General features: G+C 37.9%; 1 protein-coding gene across 32 annotated transcripts in view; it reads left to right on the forward strand.

Annotated features, from left to right (window-relative positions):
* si:ch211-207d6.2 overlaps positions 1–23316 on the forward strand; it is a 100879-nt gene that overhangs the window by 49613 nt on the left and 27950 nt on the right. For 27 of the 32 annotated variants that reach the window (XM_068214038.1, XM_068214043.1, XM_068214044.1 and 24 more), the window contains exons 3-5: positions 13097–13292; positions 15374–15572; positions 19449–19542. In XM_068214038.1, the coding sequence (XP_068070139.1) occupies positions 13097–13292; positions 15374–15572; positions 19449–19542 (489 nt within the window). Of the gene's footprint in view, positions 1–1532; positions 1677–13096; positions 13293–15373; positions 15573–19448; positions 19543–23316 lie in introns of those variants that run through there. The other 5 variants (XM_073926491.1, XM_073926498.1, XM_073926508.1 and 2 more) reach the window with 1 other exon arrangement.

Below are 23316 nucleotides of genomic sequence, written 5' to 3' on the forward strand. Positions count from 1 at the left end.
GCCCACTCATTCTGTCATGTCAGGTGATCGATTTCTTAGCAAAAAAAAAAGTGTACGCTTTGTAAGAATGATTTGCCGATGCCCATTAGACAGGCCTTTTCCATGTTCTCATTTAAATCAGCTCTAAAAACTGGCAATAATCTTAAACAATGTGATCAAACTTGAAATGGGCCAAAACATCTGCAGTAGTGTAATCACTTTCCTTTGGACTACAAATGTGTCTTCATTTTGAACGCATATTTTTCCCAGTTCAAACTGCAATGCAATTGTTTTCAAATCTATCATAATTTGGTTAAGGATTTTAAAAAGTTACTTCTTGGTTAACAAATATGCCATTTTAGTGCAAAGTTCAAAACAAGGCCTCAGTTCAATTTCTGAAATAGTGGAATTTAATATTAAACAAAGAAAATAAAAACTTTAAAACTGAGCAGCTTTGTCACTACACAACAGATGTACCAGAAATAATTTTAAAGGGCCTTTATATATCAACTTCAACAATTAAGGGAATGTACTTCTAGTTCAGTTCAGTGTGGTTTAAATTTCACTGCTCAAAATGCCAAACACTGAGGAGTGTTTGATATACACATGTTTATTTGAGTACTGACAGATTAAGCAGCTCTGACTTTTAATAATTGCTGCTAGTTTTCGACTGACATTTTCATTAAATGATTGCTGGTTAAGTTTGACACTAAGTAATGGTAAATTCATATGGCTTGAACGGTTAGACAGATTAATTGAATATACTCTTAAGTAATTATAAAACACTTAATATAACAATTAAAATATTTTTAAAAAGTTAAAAAAAGTTTTAATCGGCATAAATTTATTTTAAAGACTTAATTAAATAGATATGCCACTTGGGCATTTTTTGTCGTTGAATTGCAATACCCGGTCCCCTCCAGTTGAATGCGCTCAAGTACAGCTGATATCCGCCGCTCCTGGGGAGTACATCGCTAGTTGGTAGTTGCATTCAAGGGTCAAAGAGTACAACAGCAAAACAAGAGGTAAAACACACGTGGTGCAAGGTACGGGACACGGACCGAAAATTGTTTCCTGAACGCAGCTGCAACACCGACCGCCAAAATATATCTCTGGATGGTATTTAAATGTAAGATAGCCTACGTGTAGATTTATTACGTGACATTAATATAAATAATATGTATGTTATTCGTCTTATTGTTGTTATCATGTTTGTTTTCATTATTATTTTGCTATTTAAAAATATAAGATGTTTCAAAATGTAGCAATAAAGGTCATGAAAATCCGATTTAAGTTTTATTTTAAAGGTTTACAGTAATTTAGCAAATATTCCCACATCATTCCAGAGAGGAAATTATGTTTCAATGTTTAATATAGCTACTATTTATTAACTGTGGCTGAAACGCTTAGGCTACTTTTGTAAACAAGAAGATGATTAAGACACATTTCGAAACCTTTCTATTACATTTTTGCAGCCCAACAAGTCTTTCAGGTAAGTTCATATAGGTGGGTGTGTCTCAGTTCAGACGCTGATGTCACGGCTTTCAAAGATCAGTCACTCTGCAGACGAACTTATGCAGAGATCTACATCTACTCCCAGACACTAAACTGGGCTCCTTGTTATTGACATTTACTGTTTATTATCTGGAATATGTCCTTTTTTGTGTGAAGAACGGTGGTGGACGTTTTGCATCAAGGTACTGTGAATTAATCTAATATGATAACTGTTTTACTGTCAGCAGATAGGTCGATGTAAACAGTACGATTTTATCAACTCATTATGTAGTGAAAATAAATTATTTTTGCTCATGTAGCTAGATGGTATAGATAAATTAATCGCATTCGTATTAAAGGTAAACAGAGTTTGTAGCTTTGAATCAACGAATTGTTCTGCAAGTCATCTGAGAAATGAATGTGTAAACTGAACATGTAAACATAGAAGCCGTCATACTGGTTCTCGCATGAATCAAAATATTTAAAAGGACGCATGCAAATCTCATTGTTATCATATGCAAATTGTAGAGTTGTCTTATTTTCCAATACTTTTCCATGGTATGTGTGCATTGAGAGCACTTTTGTTTGAATTTGAAGTTTTCTCTTTGTTTAACTCAAAATTAAATTACTTATGCTTGGAGCACCAGTTAAATACCATGGTAAAAAAAAATATCATATATTTACCATCTGACAATTTATTGTGAAATTCAAGTATGATGTTATAACAATTTGAGATAACAAAAAATGTGTGTTTTCAACATGGTAAAACTATTGTATTTTTATGAAGTACCTTGAAATACCATGGTAAATAGTATGTATGCAACAGAATATGGCCGTCTGTAATCATCTATACCCTGATATGCGTTTTCTAATAAGAGTGAGGATTTAATGTTTTTATTTTCTTTAAACTCACAAACATTACCATAACTGTGTAAAACATTATTATGTACTAACCATACATTTATATTAACAAAACTTTACCATGCAGGTGTGCCAGCGGAGTCATTTTTGTATGTTTTACTGGGATGTTTCTTCTTTTGATGCACAAGTATTTACACTTTCAATAGCTGGTTTCTTTCTTCCCAATGTGTGTTTTTTCTGCATAGTTTTGCAGGGTGTCTTAAAAACTATCAAAAGTTGATAAATCAACATAGAGAAATTTAAGGCCTCTAAAAAGTATTAAAAAGTCTTAAATGCTATTTTCCAAGGTATTGAATTGTATATCATTTTTGATTATGCAATGTATGATTGTATGAAGTTTGCCTGAATGAAATCTGGGAATATCAGGATGTAGTTTATGAAATCCTACTGGATTTGACATCATGCTGCTTTGTTTACTGCAGTTACCAAGGCAACACCAGTATTTCTGCAGTTCTATAAGTGCCAACCTGGTGAATTAGCTAGATTTAATAGATTTTTATTCAGTATTTGAATAATGTTTTAGTTTTCGATTACATTCATGTTTAGTAAATATACTGTAAGTTGAAATCTCGCCATTGTTTCTGATTGAAACCTGGTTATAAGGTTTAAAAATGTATGGAAAGTGTCTTAAAAGGTATTGAATTTTACTCTCTGATTCCTATGTATACTCTGTTTTGGTAAGTTGTCTTTGTGGCTGGGCACAGCCATAAGTAATATCATATCACACCCCTGGCACTTTCAGCTCATGTCTTTCATCCTCCTTTTTTTTTCGTTCCTTCTTTTTTCAATATTCTCCAGACAGAGAGAATGAGGTATGATTTATCTGACCCTGCCAGTGCTTTCAAAGACCTGGCATTAGACCAGCTCAGATGAAGCATGGTCTGTGGCCATTCATCTGCCTGTGATTAGAGGAGAGTGCAGTGAACCGTGCGAGCTGCTCCCCTCAAGCCCACCCTTGTGCTTTAACTGCTGTTTTCAGGCCTCTCTGTTTCCTGGCATTCTGCAGGTAACGCATTCTGACAGTGCCCGAATGGGAGCGTATGTTGGCACGGCTTGATAATGCATGTGGAGTAGGTGTAAATGTGATCGCCTGGTCTGTAGGGGCATCTGGATAATCAGAGAAAATCTTTCAGCAAGTGTGAAGTGCTCTGACTGATGTGTTGACTACAGAGTTATTCTGAAGCAATCTTAAGAATGCGATCGTATTTATTTTATTTAATCCACCCGATGCAGGGTTTAACATACAGTTGTGTTATGCATTTCTGAAATGATCCCAGCTGTCATGCATCATTAATCTGGCCACAGTTTGATGCACTTTTTTTCAAGTCGACATAAAAGCCTATTATTTGCTCTTGCCGCGTCTGTGCACACCAGAGTGATTGTTAGTCGACTCACAATGCAACACCTGTGCAAAGATAACATCAAACTCATATTCATCACTTTCAAGTCTCGGCCTGGACCATCCGAATGAAAGATTTTTGGATATGCCTCCTAGAGAATTGCCAGAGTGCTGTTTTCTGTCAGTCAGCATAGTTTTTGACTTTATAAAAAGCTTTCTGGTGTTGCCTGCATAATGGACAAGTTCAGCGACTTTCACCAAAGCCATCAAAAACAGTCTGTGCATTTGCTAGTAATGTTTTTCAGTCTATAGTCTATTTGCTCTTCAGTGTTTGGACTTTCAGCAGCGAAAATTAAACCACACTGAACTAACAAAGTTTTATTTTACTATAACTTATATGTTGAGCTGCTTTGACACAATCTACATTGTAAAAGCGCTACAAAAATAATTAATTGAATTGAATCAATTGGTGAAATCAGCTGAATCTGAAGCTGGAGGTGAATCTGAAGGTGACCTCCTGCATTCTTTGTAGGGCTGTGTGATTTGGGGAAAATATCTAATTGTAATTTTTTTTGACAGATATTGCAATTTAATTTTGTAGTCAAGCTTCTGCTCAATAATATGTAAGCCATGGCATCAATTCTGGGACAGCTCTTAAACAAATGATCTGTTTTTGTTCAGTGTCTGTAACTTTGAAACCAAAATATTCCCATATTACCAATGCTGTTTTTTTGTATATATTAATTTGTCTATTAATGCTTCTGAAGCAGCAGATGCAATTATCCCACTTGTTCTTGCACTTTCCTGTTTGTTTTCTTTTGTTTTTAATGTGGGCGTTCCACATAGTTTGGTTGCACAATTCTTATTGGGCAGAATGAAAGTGTGCTCACTCAATTGGCTAGTAAGACTGTCACACACAGATGGCAGTCGTTCATTTGCTCTGGGCAGTGGAATTAAATAATACATATTTCATATCGCAGCCTCTTGTGACTAGCTAATCGCAACGTTTCAAATTGCTATTGCGATTCAATTACGATTATTCGCACAGCCCCAATTCTTAGAGGCAGTTCACACAGAATACACTTTTGCATCTCACGACTTTTCCATTGTTTTCTATATAAATAGAATCCTATATAAATGTGTTCTAGATGCACCTTGTTTCGTTTAAGGCCCTTTCACACTGCACATTGATTCTAAAAAATTGCCAAAGTGCTTACTGTATGAACAAATGCAAACCCATTATGGATATACAGTAGGGCTTATGATGGATTAAAATTCCTTTGTTGTGAATAATTGCTTACATTTTTTAATAATTTTTTTACACAGTATTGACCTTATTCTTCAATGCGGAAGTGCGCTTGTTTTTGTGATTGCTTTAGAACTTCTGATTCAGTCGCCTATGAGAGAAATGACTAGGAATAATAAACGGCAGAAAACGCTCAAACTACTTGTTTTACAAGCAAGTGTGTGCATCACTATGCAGACAAAGCAGATTAATATAAAATATAAGGAAAATATAAGTTTACAACATTAAGCAGCAAAACATGCTGTTTTTAACATCGAAAAATGAATGAGACTGCAAGTCTTGAGCCAAAATGATAAAAAAAATGGCTGTGCACGCTTTTACGCAGAGAATAAGGTGAATATGGTATTATCACAATATTGACCTATTCTGCAAAAAGGTTGCTTAAACAGGTATAATTAAAAAAAAACTTGTGTATTGCTACATCAAATATACATTTCCAGAGTAACCGTGTATTTGCATGTAAAATGTATTTGCAAGGGTGACACGATGGGTGAGTGGTTAGCACTGTCGCCCCACAGCAAGAAGGTTGCTGGTTCAAGTCCTGGCTGTGTGGAGTTTGCATGTTCTTCCCCTGTTTGTTTGGGTTTCCTTCGGGTGCTCCAGTTTCTCCCACAACCCAAAGACATGCGCTATAGGTGGATTGAATAAACTAAATGTATAATGTGTGAATGTAAAAGTGTATGGATGTTTCCCAGTACTGGGTTGCAGCTGGTAGGGCATCCTCTATGTAAAACATGCTGGATCAGTTGGTGGTTCATTCTGCTGTGGTGACCACTAATGAATAAATGGACTAAGCTGAAGGAAAATGAATGAATACAATTTTAAAAGGATTATAAAAGTACAACAGCTAACACTTTACATTCAAGCTATCAGTAGTAAACGTTAGTTAATGCATTATAACCAACAGTGTAAAATGACCACATCACTATGTAATTATTAGTAATAAAAAATAATTGTATTAAACATTATTTAATAAAACGGTTACAACTTAATTTTAATGAAGAGTTAAGAAATTAACAAAAGCTAAGATTAAAAAATTAAGAGGGCCATCTAAAATATTCTTTTAACACAAGCATTTTTCTCAGGCTCCTGAGAAATTCCTGAAAAGAACAGGTCATTTTGAATCACAAAGCACTATTCATTTAATTTTTATCGTTTTTATAAATACTTGTAATTTATTTAACCTACCCAATTCACCTGTACCGCATGTCTTTGGACTGTGGGGGAAACCGGAGCACCCGGAGGAAACCCATGTGAACGAGGGGAGAACATGCAAACTCCACACAGAAACGCTGACTGATCACAAAATATATCACAACAAAACAAAATATCGCAATGTCAGATTTTTCCAATATCGTGCAGCCCTAGTGTGTTAACAGCAAACGTTCTAAAAATGAATAAAAATGCCCACTAACTAGACTAAAACAGAATCAAGGAAGCCCTTCAGTATCCTTACTGAAGCTAAGATTGTTCATCAGCTTAGTGGAACTGTACATGATGCATGCACAGGTTCCATTTTGTAACATTCTGCACTTTTTAAACTACTGAAAAACTGCATCAGATCTTTTTTTTTCCTTTTTTTTTTTTTTTTTGCATAAATCTGTTAATCAACCCCAGTCCTGATCAAAACTACTAAATAGCTTTGAAAATTCCAGGATTTTAACTCTTTAATTGCCAAATTCTTAAATGATGTCATTAATTGGTGGAAAAAACACACAAAATGACGTATTTTCCCTGTTTGGAAGAATTAGGGTACAATTTTTATTTTTTACTGTTGATCCTCAGTTGGCACTATTAACCCTTTAGATAGGCCTGTGTAAAAAAAGCTTAGTTTCTAGATTTTATATGAGTATAACAGCAAGTTAAAATCTGTGTGTGTGTGAGTACAGGATGCAAGCACAGATTCCATTCTGTAACTGTCAGGGTTCTGCCACTTTGGTCTTGTAAATTCTTGTTTTGGTGGCAGAGCTCTGACACTACTCAATGTCTGGTCCTGTTTCTGTCTCTGTGTGCGCGCGCGCTGTCGTGGGTGTACGCAGAGTGTGCGCGCTGCCACATGATGTGGCCGCGCGCGCCCTGCGTCCCTCAGACGCGCGCGCTCTTGTACTAGTGTTTGTGTTTGTTCTGTCAGCAGCGCGCTGCTTTATTCTCGGCGCCTCCGTCTAGTTGGTTTCAGTTTTGGTTGGCGCTGAGATGAAGCATGCGCGTTGCTTATGTGTGAGCGCACGGTAAGGTGTTTATCTATCGTGTGCTCGTGTCTTGCGTCTTTTGTCAAAGCACGTGGCTCGGTGTTTACATTGTGGTCACGTGCTTTTGTTGTGTGCTTCAGTGTTGTGTTATGTGAGCGCATGGCTTGTATTGTCTCTCTGTGTCATGCGCTCTCCCGTCTATTGTCTAGTCCCACCCTCCTTGTCAACCCATTATTAGTTAATTGTGTTCACCTGTGTGAATTTACTTTTTGCTTTATAATCCCCCTCATGTTTTCAGTCCTTTGTCAGTTCGTCGTCGATAGTTTCCTGTCTTGTGTCCAGCCCTTGTCCTGCCGGTCCAGTAAAGTTTGTTTGTTCGTTTATTTGTTTTATTAGAGTTTTCCCCCTCGGGGTAGTTTTGTTTTGCTTTTTATTTTTATTTTATTATTAAAAAATACCCATTGTTTCTTTGCACTTGAGTCCTTTTTCCCCATTTCCCCTCACCAACCCTGACAGTACGAACTGACCATAAAGAGGACTCAGCAGAAAAATGGGTAGCTTCCTCTTTCCATCTCCTTTTCTTGGGGGCTCTGTCAAACACCAGCTGCTTCAGGTTGTCCAGGAAATCTCCCTGCAGCAGGGAGAGGTGGACATCAGAAATTTCGCCCACGACTTCCTTGCTGTAGTGGATGGCCTTGAGTATGAGGATAACCTGGACCTCAAGGAGGCATTTAACATCTGCCTAACGGAGCCCCTCAGCCCTGTGGAGATGGAGAGGCTGGTGTACCTGCCATTTTGGCGCTTTGTGTTTAAGCTCCACCAACTCCGCACAAAGCGCCAGCCCACTGACTGCTTAACATATCCATCTGCAGTCAGTGGGGGTCCCAGTCCTCCAATGACCCAGAAACGGCGAAGGAGGAGGAAGACCGGGTCTGCCTTACCTGTCGCCCACCCAGAGGTGACCGAACCTGCTGCAGCCCTTTCAGTTACCATCCTGGCTGCAGCATCACTTACTGAGGCACCCGCAACAGACACTGCACCAGTCCTGCAGGCAGTGGAGTATACTGCAGTGTCTGAAGAGGTGGCCAGCTTCCCGCCACCCAGACCAAGGAAGCGTCGGAGGAGAAAGGGCTCCTCCACCACAACGGCTCCAGCCCCTGAGCGCCCTCCAGTGTCGGCTCCAGGCCCTGAGCGCCCTCCAGTGTCGGCTCCAGCCCCTGAGCGCCCTCCAGTGTCGGCTCCAGCCCCTGAGCGCCCTCCAGTGTCGGCTCCAGCCCCTGAGCGCCCTCCAGTGTCGGCTCCAGCCCCTGAGCGCCCTCCAGTGTCGGCTCCAGCCCCTGAGCGCCCTCCAGTGTCGGCTCCAGCCCCTGAGCGCCCTCCAGTGTCGGCTCCAGCCCCTGAGCGCCCCTCAGTGCCGGCCCCAGCCCGGCTCCTTGCCCTGCCGGCCCCAGCCCGGCTCCTTGCCCTGCCGGCCCCAGCCCGGCTCCTTGCCCTGCCGGCCCCAGCCCGGCTCCTTGCCCTGCCGGCCCCAGCCCGGCTCCTTGCCCTGCCGGCCCCAGCCCGGCTCCTTGCCCTGCCGGCCCCAGCCCGGCTCCTTGCCCTGCCGGCGCCACCCAGACGTCTTGCCCAGCCGGCCCCAACCAGACGTCTTGCCCTGCCGGCCCCAACCAGACGTCTTGCCCTGCCGGCCCCACCCAGACTCCTTGCCCTGCCGGCATCAACCAGACGTCTAGCCCAGCCGGCGCCTTCCAGACGCCTTGCCCAGCCGGCGCCTCCCAGACGTCTTGCCCAGCCGGCTCCAGCCCGGCTCCTTGCCCTGCCGGCGCCACCCAGACGTCTTGCCCAGCCGGCCCCAGCCCGGCTCCTTGCCCTGCCGGCGCCACCCAGACGTCTCGCCCTGCCGGCGCCACCCAGACGTCTCGCCCTGCCGGCGCCACCCAGACGTCTCGCCCTGCCGGCGCCACTCAGACGTCTCGCCCAGCTAGCCCCAGCTCGGCGCCCTGCCCTGCCGGCCCCACCCAGACGTCTCGTCCTGCCGGTCCCAGCCCGGCGCCTCGCCCTGCCGGCTCCCCTCTGGTCTCCAGCCCAGCCGGCTCCCCACAGGCCTCCAGCCCAGCCGGCTCCCCACCGACCTCCTGCCTTGTCTCCCCTGATAGACTCTCCCTGGGTCGTCCCTCCTGCTCCTCCCTGGTGTTCCCTCCCTGCACCCTGGACGGACCCTCCGGCTCCACCCTGGCTCCCTGCCGGGGCCCCCGACCCACTGAATCCACCCTGGACTGTCCCTCCTGATCCTCCCTGGTCTTGCCCTCCCAGCCAGGTGGCGTCCCTTTTGGGGGGGGCTAGTGTCAGGGTTCTGCCACTTTGGTCTTGTAAATTCTTGTTTTGGTGGCAGAGCTCTGACACTACTCAATGTCTGGTCCTGTTTCTGTCTCTGTGTGCGCGCGCGCCGTCGTGGGTGTACGCAGAGTGTGCGCGCTGCCACATGATGTAACACATGACAGTAACATTCTGAAACCCAAAGAGATGTTTTTGCATTCCACTTTGCCCCTTTTTACTTGCTTTCTGTGTAGATGGACATATTTGACTTTTGCTTACGTCTTTTGCCACATGTCAGCTTTAAAAAAGGTGTTTTTCAATATTCACTGCCTAAACTCACATTTTTCTATGAAAAAAACACTTTACATTGTGAACCACCCTCAGGCTGAACCAGTTATCAGCTTTAAGTATCACCTTCCAGACATGCAGCATGTCATAGAGAGAGTTTTGCATCTTTAACACAAACCACTCCCAAAGGTACGACTGTATTTTTCTCCAGATTTGCATAACACAAAACCTGTAACAGGGAAAGTGTGAGTATCTCAATGGCGCTTTCTTCAAACTAATCTGCAGGGATGAACAAAAACGTGGTAAAATATGTGAAGGAGTTTCAATATAGTTCTGAAAAGGTGTTTACAGGAATGTTTCGAGACGTTTTCGGAAATGCCTGCGTCAAATGTAGATTCAAAGGTGTAATTGTGTGCTTCTAGCCTGACCTCATAATTGCGCTGTCACCAAAACCACAGTGGAAAATGAAGCAGTGCCGTATAGAAGGATTAAGTTCCTGTGGGTCATGCAGGGTGCTAATCTGGCAGGCGTGCATGTCAGAGCAGGTCAGTGCGCATGCAGCCGTTGTGATGAGACGCGCTGTGACTCAATATATGTGGCCTTCTGTCTGTCGCTTCTTCCTCTTTACTGCAACGACATCCAGCCTCAGGGAAAGCCCATCCTCAGTGAACTCTGTGTATCCACCATCCTACGTCTGCTGGCTGTGTAGTGTTATTGCAAGGACAACCACTTCTTGTAGATGCACTGAGAAATAGGCTACAATCTATAACGTCTGTGGCAAAGCGCTAATTAGTCTGTGCGTTTACTGCTTTTTTGTCAGTAGAGATAAATCACTCCATTTTCTTTTTTTAACATGAGTTAAATTACATGACTGAGCTGTAATTGACTTAAAGACGTGTTGACGGCTGTGTGTCCACATTTTGTAAGATGGAAAAGTAGTCAGGCTGCTACCGTGCCTTCTTTTTTATTTGGTAGTCACCCTTGTCATTAGTAGATAATTGTTTTCACTTAATCTTTTTAGGCGCATGAATTAAGTGTGGTTGAATGCTAATTGATGGATTGAAAGGTCTCATTTTGCCTTTTGGTCTTCGAGGTGTTGATTATTTCTCTACCATCCGCTCTGACCTTTCTATGGCCTTTTATTGAACATTGCATTTTTATGACTGTACCTCTGCCCACATCTTGACATTCAGAATGCCCAGCACAGTTAATAAACTTATCAATCTTTTCCAAATGTTTAGCGGGTCATATGCTAATAACATTGTGATTGGTATCCAAAACTAGGACTGAATTGAATTATTAGATGATGCTTAAATAACATGATATGCATTTTTAAAACTGGATAAACCAATAACCAAGCGCAAACCCTATTTATTTAGAGTAAAATGTTTGATAACAAAATGTCTGAAATGTTATAAATAGTTTTTTTTCCTGACATTTGTATAGAATAAAAATGACAATTAACCTCCATGTATTGTTGGGGATGTTTTCATCCACTCTGGGGTGACTTTGAGTCTTAATTTGGCCACAACTTTTTCTGTGTTTCAGCGAACAGGATGATTTTTTATTGACAAATCTTATTTTGACACATATTTTAAGAAAACGCTTTGAAATGCTTTAAAGAAGTCAATAATACACTCTGGGCAAACTCACCACCCTTTTGTAATGCTCGGGATGAAAACGTTTTGTTTTTTTGTCTACCGTAAATTTTTGTTGCATAAATCCTATAATCAACCTCATTTCTGATCAAAACTACTAAACTGTTTAGAAAGTTACAGGGTTTTAAACCTTTAATTGCCTAATTCTTAAATGATGTCACTGATTTAGTGGGGGAAAAAACCCAAAATGACGTATTTTCAGAATAAAAAGTAATTGTGGACAGGATTTTTTTTTTACCATTTATCACAGTCTTGGACATGTGAAACCTTTGATTCATTGTTTTTGATTGATTTTCGTTTTTTTTTCCCTAATTTACTGTTGGTGGCTGTTTTTGTCCCATTGACTATAACATTTTTTATTGCAAATCAAGACACCACATAATAATTCTTTTTTGATTATTGCGAAGGGTAGGGGTAAGGGCTAAGGGGTAGAATTGGGATTGGGCCTAAATAGGCCTGCACAAAAATAAAAATAAATACATAAATAAAAAATAGTTTCTGGACTTTATATGGAGTATAACAGCAAATTGAAGTATGTGTCTGTGAGTGTGTGAGAGTGACTTTTGTGCACATACCTTGATGTGTCTGAAACAATCAAAATATGCATCTCAGCTCTCAGAACTACATGGAGTAAATAAAACAAAGACTGTGTATTTATGCACCATTAAACATGACTATAATGGAAGCCAATAGGGCAAAAACAGCCACCAACAGTAAATTAGAGAGAAAAATGAAAATCTAACAATGCATCAAAGCCAATGATGTTAATAATCATTCACATGTCCAAGACTGTGGTAAAAAAGTTAAAAAATCCAGTCCACAATTATTATACTGAAAATACGGTAACACTTTACAATAAGGTTTATTCGTTAATGCATTTACTAACATGAAGTAATCATGAACAACACATGTACAGCATTTATTAATCATAATTAAACCTTTACTAATGCATTATTAACATCCAAGTCCATCCTTGTTAACATTAGTTAATGCACCATGAGTTAACATGAACTAACAATGAACTACTGTATTTTCATTAACTAACGTTAACTAGCATGAACAAATACAGTGGTAAATGTATTGTTCATTGTTTGTTCATATTAGTAAATGCATTAATTGACATAAACTAATAAACCTTATTGTAAAGTGTGACCGAAAATACATCCTTTTGTGTGTGTTGTTTTTTTCCCCTAATCAGTGACATCATTTGTGAACTTGGGAAAAACAAATTTACCTGATGCATTTTTACAGTGTTGTAATTTAGTGTATGTTGTCATCCTGAACATAACAAACGGGCAGTAAATTTGAAGGGTTAAAATAAAAATAAAAGTTGGTCAGAATAAATATGTTTTCATTTATTGTGAATGAAAACCAGGGTTTGTCCACCAAACTGTATTTATTAACTTTTAATTATATAAGTTCTAAGTTATATAAGAAAAGCATTATAATATATATGTGTCTAAAAAACATGGCACCTTTACAACAACACTGGCCAAATCTTTAGAGTTTAATTATAAGTATGTTTTCTTCAATGAAGCATCTGATGTCACTCTAGTTCTAAACGATCAGTCCAACATCTTTTTGATCATTTGTTGTGGTCTTGCAGATCAGGAGTTCTGGGCACAGTGTGACCCCTCAGTCTACTGTAGGGGAGCTGGGGGAGCATCTCTCCTTGGCCCCTCTTGAGTGTTTGGAGGCCATGTCGGAGGGAGAAGCCCCGTCCGCCTTCACCCGAGGTAGCCGCTCCCGAGCAAGCCTCCCTGTGGTCAAGTCAACTAACCAGACCAAGGACAGGTCATTAGGTAATTAAACTGACTCAGTGTTTTTGACTTTTTAACTGGGCGTGTGTTTTCCATCACCTTTTACTTAATTGTAAATATATATTTTGAAGTATTTATATACTCATGAAGTTACAAATCAAGATTTATTTGAAGGGGCCATGAACTGCCTTTTTTATAAATGTGTACATTTAACTCAGTTTTTCACTTATAATGTTATAAAAAAGTATCAAAAACAATGTAGAAGTAATAGGCTAGTAGTAACAGTCTTTCTGTCTGTTTTGACCCCTCATTGAAACAGTTTGAATTGGCATGGTCAATTGTAGACTAGAAAGTGAATGCTCACTGCTACGATTGGCTAAAAGTTTAATTTCACTTAAATTATTAATATTATTTTTTGATGCTTTATTTCTAATATTATGTCCTAAAGTTAAAGTATGTTTGACAGCTTATATGATTAAAAGATGGACACTGCTGTGATTTGGGTTAAAAACATTTCAATACTGAGTATGTCAACTGATCTGTAATACCAGAACTGGAAAAAAGAAATGGGTAATAAAACAGGTAATCAATAATAAACATGTAATGAAAGATTACATTACAGTTTATTCCAATCTAGGGTTCTAATCTTTCTAAAAATCCTGCATCCTTAAATCGCACATCAAAAGGGATGTAAACAAGACACTTTTGTTGTTTTTTTCATGATATTAAACATTTTGCATGTTTAAATATTAAGAAAGAGTCTTAGTTGAAACCACTTAAATAGCCTCTTTGTTAAATAAATACAGTACTGTGCAATATTAACACGTCATGGCAAAGTGGCTGCCTTTAGGCAGGTCAGACCAAATGTTGACGCCATTTTTGAATTCTTTGGCATTTTGCCTGCTGGCTTTTTGCAGTGTTCTTATTTTTTTCACCAGACACAAAGTATCCATTTCATACATATTATAACACACTGTAGTATGTAAATTATATAAAATATGTACCATTGGTTTCACCCTACTGTGCTGTATCTTTTCATACTTCATACTAGGCACAATTGGAACTCAGATATGATTGCTGTAAGCAGTTTGTGCAGATCATTTAAATAACTTCAAACCCTAATGGGCACCTTTTTAAACAGCAGGGTTTGCAAAATCTGTTAGCCCGAGCTATTGTTTTTTTTTTTAGTCCGGCTACCTAAATCTACCTACACGCTGCCCAGCGGGAGAAAAATATAATTCAATGCTTTTACATTCTCTCACAAAATGGATAATTATGTATGTGCTGTGCTGCTGATATGACAGCAATAAATCCACTTGTTGATAATAAAGGAGAAATATTATCAACTACCTCCCAAATATATATATATATATATATATATATATATATATATATATATATATATATATATATATATATATAATTTGCATGAAATATTTTACATTGACCTATTACAATTTTCTGAAAACTTTTACAGACACATTATCAGTATTTAAAAGGTAAAACAAATGTATTTTTTTTCAGAGCTAAATGTATCGTGGTCAAAAAAATCTATTAATGCATCCCTAGTAAATTGATTAATGAGTATTATGCTTTAATTTTGACACATCATTTAGATCCATTCATGTTTAAATATCTGGTTTATATTTCAACCAGGGAGCAAATTGTTCATTTTGTCATATGGCAAGAAAATTCTCACACTACATTTCTTCCAGAACCCATTAGGGCTTCTAAAGGCAATCATTTAATGAAGGGTTTAGAAGTTGTCACCATTTACTTCTAGTACCCTTATTACTCTATAAGTTAAAATGGCTTAAATGGATTCTATACAGCTACTGCATGCATTTAAGTCTTATTTATACAGCTTTTTAGTCTTAGTTATTTTTTCCAATGTTCAATTCAAGCTGATTTGCATAGCAGCTTTACAGAAAGAAAGCATGACTCTACCTTATGTGGTTTTCATCAGATTTTGCTTTGTTAAAGTAAGGTCCATATTGAAGAAACAGTTTTGGGGTGATACAATAATGCATATGATGATGGTATTCAAGCAAAGTCCCTCAGAAATCTTTTGCTGCTTTTGTCATATTATTCTGCTATCAATCTCTTATTTACTTTATTCTCAGGTTTTCTCTACCTGCAGTATGGAGAGGAGACCAAACAAATCCGAATGCCCAATGAAGTGACCAGTTCGGACACCATCAGGGCTCTGTTCGTCAGTGCCTTCCCTCAGCACCTCAACATGAAGATACTGGACTCTCCCAATGTGGCTATATACATCAAAGATGACATGAGGAATATGTACTATGAGCTGACCGACGTCAGGTGTGTTTCCTGCACAATACAGTCCTATTGCGATATTACCATGGCCAGTGTTCTAATTTTGCAACGGACTTGAATTATGATTTTAAAAAGGACAACATTCAGTTAGTGTTGTCAGGATTACTGGTTTCAAGCTAAACCATGATACGTTTTGTGACGGTTAGTATTGCAATTTAACATTTTTATTAAAACCATGATTATAGCCATTTTGAAAATGTAATGGTAAGACCTGGAACACTGCAATTGCCCAGAAAAGGCTACAATTTAAGCGCATGCTTATATATATATATATATATATATATATATATATATATATATATATATATATATATATATATATATATATATATATATATATAAACAGTTCATAAAAATACATTTTTATATATATTGTAATGTTATGTTGTACACTATAGTGAATGGAAATTTGTTATAGCCATGCAAAGTATTCTGGGTATTTAGAGCAAGGAAGCCTGATTTACATTGATCTCTACTGATTCATCAGCAATCAACTGTCAAATCAAAAGCGCTCGCACTACACATAACGTTACAGAGCACATTTTTATTTTCATTTATCAAAGGTATATATACACATTAGTCCATTATATACAGTGTGAGATGTTTTTCAAAAGACATTGCTATAAAACGGTAGTTTTTCTGTTGTGATTTCTATTGGTTTACATTGTGCGCTCCTGCATTTGTCCACAGACATGGCTGACCACAACTCACTGGGATGTAGGTTTCCAAGCTCTATTGAGAACAATGAGCTGAAGTTTAAATTTACAAGATGAAATTATATAATAAATAATAAATATAATAAATAAATTATTAATCACATAAATGAAAACAAATCAAATTGCAATATCAGTCAGATTCAATAGGATCACTTTATTTTGTTGGTCCATTTGAGTATTAGACAGTCTTAATATCTGTTGATATGATCCTTCAACAGACATTTAACTGAGTATAAGAAACTTTTCAAGTACATGTCAACTTACACTAACCCTAACTCCAACCTATCAGTCTATTTATAACTTAAATTCAACAAACGAATCATCCAAAATAAAGTGTGACCAGATGTTTTCATCAAACTGCATAGCCCGTTTCAACGTTTATAAAGCAGCTTAATAAAATAATAATAATAAATTTGTTTTTTATAACATCTTAAAGTGCTTCAAAAGTGCCATCATAAGCTAAACCTGGATCCCTGTGAGAAGTTTTCCAAATGAAGGTAAAACAAAATACATTGAATAAGAAAATCAAATGTACCTATTGACCTTATTCTGCAATGCAGAAGTGCACTCGTTCCAGCGACTGTTCTAGAATTTTTGATTCAGTTGCCTAAGGGAGAAATGACTAGGAATAACAAACAACCAAAAATTACCTGCTCTACAAACAACTGTGTTTTTGAATATACGGAAAAATTTAAATAATATAAAAACTAAATTCCAGTTAGCAACATCAAGCAAGACAACAAGCATTTTTTATTTTCTAAAAATCAATGGAAGTGAACGAGACCAGAAAGTTGAGCCAAGAATGTTCTTATATGAAGAATAAAGTCAATAGAAGCACTAAACAATGAACATGAAACAATAGAAACGTAAATAAACAAATCCATGCTGATGTTGCGCTTCACAAAGATGCATCAATCTGCCATTTTATTTATTGATACAAAAGTGTGTGTGACATATATTTTCGAACATTTGCAGTTAATTTTAACAAAACCATGGTAATACTGATAACCATGATCATTTTGGTGACTATAATCGTGATATGAAATGTTCATATAGTTACATCTCTACGTGCAATACACAATAAAAGATTATGTAAATTATGGCATCACAAAAATATCACAGATGTTCCCTTTTGGAGTGCGGTTGTTTCTTAAGTGCAGAAAATTGCAGGCAGTGCTTGATTTTAAGTGTGTTCAAACTGTCAGGCGACTCCCTTTTCCACACCCTACTCTTCACTGGCCCGCGGCTTCTTAACAAGGAATAGAAGAGAGCGTGATCAATCTGTTTTTCTATGTGTGCGCTTGTGTTATTCAGGGGCAGGATGGGCTTGGTTTCTAACAAGCTTTATAGTTCTGAGTAGGGAGCTTGTGTTGACACGCTTCTAACCTTTCTGTCGCTAAGAGCTGCAGCTCCTAGTTATTATGCTCTCTTCTGCTTCAATGCACCTGAATATTAGTTTTATTTGCACCATAACGCTTTGGTAATGTTCATAACACCAACAAAACCTCATCATACACCACCTTTCAAAAGTTAATTTCTTATTTTTTTTGTTCATAATGAATCTTTCATTCAGCAGTAATCCATTAAGGGGTAGCACAATCGCCATACAGCAAGAAGGTCGCTGGTTTGAGCCCCTAGCTGGGAGTTTGCATGTTCTCCCCTTGTTCGCATGGGTTTCCTAAAGGTGCTCTGGTTTCCCCCACAGTCCAAAGACATGTGGTATAGATGAATTGAATAAGCTAAATTGGCCATAGTGTATGAGTGGAGTTGTTTCTCAGTGTTGGGTTGTGGCTGGATGGACACCCGCTGCATAAAACATATGCTGGATAAGTTGGCTGCTCATTCTGCTGTGGCGACTCCTGATTAATAAAGGGACAAGGCCGGAAAAAAAATTAATGAATAAATGAATGTATAAATCCATTAAGTTGTATATAAATAAATTCGAACGTTGTCTGTGCCATGTATATGTAGTGTAGGGCTGTATATGTAGTTTAGTGGTTCAGTGCTCACGGTGACCTGAATTCGATTCCAGCCTCATGGTCCTATGCTGATCCTTTCCCTCTCTCTGCTTTCCTGTCAATACTTTCTACTGTCCTATCCATTAAAAGTTAAAAGCCCGAAAAAATAACTATACAAAAATATAATTCTATTGTTTGTAAGTATCTTTTTTTTCTGCAAAATTACTGTAGACAGCCACAAGAAAAACAAATTGTAGAAAACAATTTATAAAAACAAGCCAATAATGTACGAGCATAATTCTGTAAAAAAACTTCAGATTACAGAAATAAATACAACTCTGAAGTGTGGTGTATAAATAACTATAATATGAGACAAAAAAAGCTTAAAAGTGTATTTTGGAAACTTGTTTTTTTTACAAGAGCCAAAAAAGCCACCAAAATAAATAAATAAATAAATAAATAATATAAAAAAAAAAAAATTTTTTTTTTTTTTTAAAAATCGCTAGAAAACTCAAAAATCTCAAAATTGACAGACACATAAATAACCTGTTTTTGTCTTCAGTGTCTCACTTATGTAATGATCGCTCACTCAGTAATGATGTTGAAAATCCATCTGTACAGGTACAACTTTTTTTTTTTAATGTAAAAAAGGATGTGGAAGCGCTGTAATTGATGGAATGATTATTGCTATAGTGTCATTCTAAAACTGTGGAAATCAGATCCTGTTCCTCAATTTAAGACTTGGTAACTTGTCTCACTCAAATATTACACATGGAAAGAGTCCGTTATGGAGTTATTGATAATCTTGATAAGTTTTACAATATATGGTAACCATTTTTTGATCACCTTGATCATGTAATTTTATTTTAATTATTACCATTATTTTCATTGTATTATCATGCTTATTTTGTGTATTTTTATTGTTGTTGTGATGTTTGGTAGATATTGAAAAAATGTAAAACTAATGAAACACTAATAAAACACAATAAAAAAAAGCATGTAGATATTTCAAATTATAATGATATTATGCAATCTGTTTTTTTTTTTTTTTTAATCAAATGAATGCATCATTTTAGTCACTAATTTCAAAAGCTTTAAGGAATATGACTAATCCCAATCTGTTGAAATACCCTAAAAATAATATTGTAAAATAGCATTTAAATGTAACATGTACATTTCCTTTACAGGAACATCACACCACAATCTTGCCTGAAGGTGTATCACAAAGATCCAGCCCAGGCCTTCAATCACAACGCAAGAGCCAATAATGGAGATATTAGGGTGAGTGACAGAGTCCACCAAAACAGTCTCATTATTATAAATCTTCATGTTCAGTTTAAAAAGCTCATGACTGTTTCCAGATGCTGTTGACAGCAATATTTTGATGTGATGGTTAAATTTCGAGCTCTGCTCTTTAGAGTTCAAAATTTAAAGGAATATTTCATTGAAAAAAAAAAAAAAAAAAAAACATTTTCTCTCCTTCTACTTGTTACAAAACTGAGTTTCTTTCATCTGTTGAAAACAAAATAAGGCATTTTGAAGAATGACAGAAACTGGTAGCTACTGATTCCCACAGTATTTTCCCTACTGCTGATGCTATAGTTGTTTCCAGCATTCTTCAATAACAAAATGTTCATCAGAGAAATAATCTCATAAACATTTGGAACCATTAAGTAAATTTCAAATATTGAAGTGAACTATCCCTTTAGAGCATAAGTCTCAAACTTAATTCCTCGAGGGCCACAGGTCTGTTCAATTTAGCTCCAACCAGTTTCAACTCACACCTGCTTAATAGTTTATAGTAATCTTAAACACGTTGATTTAGAGCCAAATCTGTACAGAACTGCGGCCCTCCAGGAATTGAGTTTGAGAGTTGTGCTTAAAAACATATTCTAGCCACACCCATTGATGTTGGCAGGTGCTGATTGGCCCTTTCCACTCTTGTCATTATAATGAACAAAAACGTACAATAGTGTTTGCCACGCTGTGTTAAGGTGATTTGTTTGTCACCAGGAATGTAGATAATGCAGAACTATGCCATTGATGATCTCTGGAGACCAGTGAACCTTTTAAATACAAAAGTCAAACAACGTCTGTTTCTTATCTCTTTATGCAGCAAGTGGAATGTGATTTGGGAAACCATGCTTCAAGCATCTTGTTATCTAACTAAATCATCTGCTTTCCATCAGTCTGTCAGTTTACAATATTGACCTACAAATATACAGTAGACTAAGTTTGTATCTTAACCATTCTTAATGCGTTAAAATAATTTTTTTTAACTAATTGAAAAAGAAAACAAATCTCTAAATCAATTACCAATATATATATACATATTTCTATATCTACACATTTCTATAGATTCTTAGAAAATTTTAATTGCTGTGGCCTATTAACAAAGCAATATCAAATAAAACCAAAACTTTGGTTTAAATGAATGACTAAGTGACATATTATTGACGTCACATGTTTTGTTACTGGATGAATCAGCAGTTTTGAACAAATCTCTTTAAAGAGTGATTTGATGACAAATGTAACTGTTCAGTTAGGGCGAAAGCATAAAGGCCTTTATACTTTTATTGCAGCATTTTTTTGGGTTCTGTGTTAATAATAATCTTAACCAGAATTAAAAGTATTTTATTAATTTATTGTTGAGTCTAAAGGAACCAAACTACGAGTATGAACACATCATTACCCAATTTTCACATTTATATTTTGTCAAGTTAATATACAACTACAAACATTTATCTCAATACGTTTATGATCAATTTCACTGATTAAGATAGCAGTCCTGACTGAATAAAGATTGATATTAAATAATTCACCTCTTTGTTGAAGCATTGTAAAATATTAACAAATTAGTCTATTTCTTCACATAATGCAACTGGGTATGCCGAGATCGAATCCTGGCTCATAGACCTTTCCTGATCCCTCTCTCGCTCTCTCCTGGGACAGTCTAACTACTATAATTAAAAAATAAATAAATCACCAAAAAGAAATCTTAAAAAAAAACATAAGCAAATGAAACTTTCTAACATTACTAGTTTAAACAAATTAACCTCTATCCACCAACACAAAGCCCAAAGTCAACACAACTTGATGTACAGTACATCAACAACACACAAAATAACAAGCACAAGTCATATAATAATAATAAAATAAACACACAGAGTTACACATGGCCCTATAACATGGGGAGTTAAACTTTTTGGAGCTGTTATGCGATGGTGCCATATGCTTTTATCTAATTAAACGCACTTCTGGAGAAGTCTCCTGCTATCTCCTCTATATCTCCAGTTCAGAAGGTCATGGAAGATTGGGAATAGCATCATTCAAAACCAGGGCTGAATTCCTGTGTCGGGTGTGTGGATGAGCTGAGGTCGAGCTCTCAGGAGAGTACCCAGCGGATGCGTCTGACCTTGTATTTCTCAGCTCTAATGAGAGTTTGGTTGTGAGCCGTTCCTGTCTGCACTACCACACCACCCACAGTGCAGACAGGCTGCTGTTTAGCCAGGCTTATGCGTCTCTTAACTACGTCTGTATAGGAAACATTGGCCAGATGATATATACATATCAATAAAATATACCTGCTTCAGCTCAATGAAATGTACTGCATTTTGAATATTAAAACATGTTTGCTTTGAAAAGTTGGCCTAGACATGGGATGTGCAAAGCTGCATATTTGCAAAATTGTCTTGTCTGAACAACTAGTCAACTAGTAAGCCCTCTATAATTTAGTTGGCTCAGAGTTACATTTACAAGACTTTTAGTTCAATGTTTTTCTTGAAAAGGGTGATAGAGATGTCAATGTGATATCAGAAAATATAAATGTAGTTTTTGGGTAACTATTTTGCCAACATTGTATTTTAAAGGGTACCTACTGTATGGTGAAAAATCTACTTTTCAAGCTGTTTGGACAGACATGTGTGCAAGTATAGTGTATAGACCGTCATATTGAGGTGATATAAACACACACAGTCCTTTTTTTCAATTTAACAACATAAAAACGGTGAACTAATTGGAGCGGTTTTTAGATCGACTGCAACTTGACGTAGGAGTGCGGTCCCCCCGCCCACCAATATTAATTGACAGGCACGCGTAAACTAATCCTTAGTTTGTTGTTTTACGTCAGCCATTTTCAGCGTGTGAGTCAAAGCGATATCACTAGAGGAACACCCTTGCTCTATTTTTAGATGCAAGGCTCATTGGGCTCAATACAAGATCAGCATTCACCACATGATCGCTCTAATCGGAAGTATTGTTTGTAACTTAGTTTGTTTATAGCTAGGTTTGCAAACTAGTGCACTTTTCATTGCGTCTACCCTAAACTTCAGCCGTTTGCTTTTCTCGAGGTCACAGAAGCTCCATGTGAGTGTGATCTTAACTAGGAGCAGCTGTAAAGTGCGAGCGCCTTTGCCTCACGTGAGTCCCGCTCCATTGGAAATAAAATAACAAACTTACCTGCAGGTCGCACACTAGAAGCACCGCTCAGCGACGCTCCATGCATTTTAGAATTCTAAACATGGGTTTCTATCAGGGTACACACAATGGCGCTTCAAGTCCGCGGCGCCCAACCAGGATTCGGGACACTTCATGTTTCTGCCACACCACAGAGCTCCATCTGAATAGTTTAATTTTAAATAACATGCGAAAGTGCGTGTCTGGTGTGCCGTGTCGCGGCTCTAAGCGGGTCATCCATGTGCCTCAGTCAAAGTTAATTCAGTGTGCGTCTGAGTGTACAAGCTCGGAACTTTAAACTACCACACAGTTGGCTGTAAAACTATGCAAAGACACAAATGATTGTGTACTCTCTGCTTGGTCTGTGTCCGAGGCGTACATGCACGGCTGAATGCTGATCCTCTCATTCATGCTGCTTGTATCTCTCTGTCTGCCTGTCTGTTGCCGTACACAGAGTGGGGGAGCTCTTGGCTCCGCCCCCTTGTTAAGTTGGGCGGGAATTTGAAACTAATTTTCATGTGAAGCAACACACCCCTAAAACAGCGAGCTGTGTACACACCCCCAACGTGACACATTTTAACACACTATAATAAAAAAATC

The sequence above is a fragment of the Danio rerio genome, chromosome 2 (genome assembly GCF_049306965.1).
Source record: "Danio rerio strain Tuebingen ecotype United States chromosome 2, GRCz12tu, whole genome shotgun sequence".
NCBI lineage: Eukaryota > Metazoa > Chordata > Actinopteri > Cypriniformes > Danionidae > Danio > Danio rerio.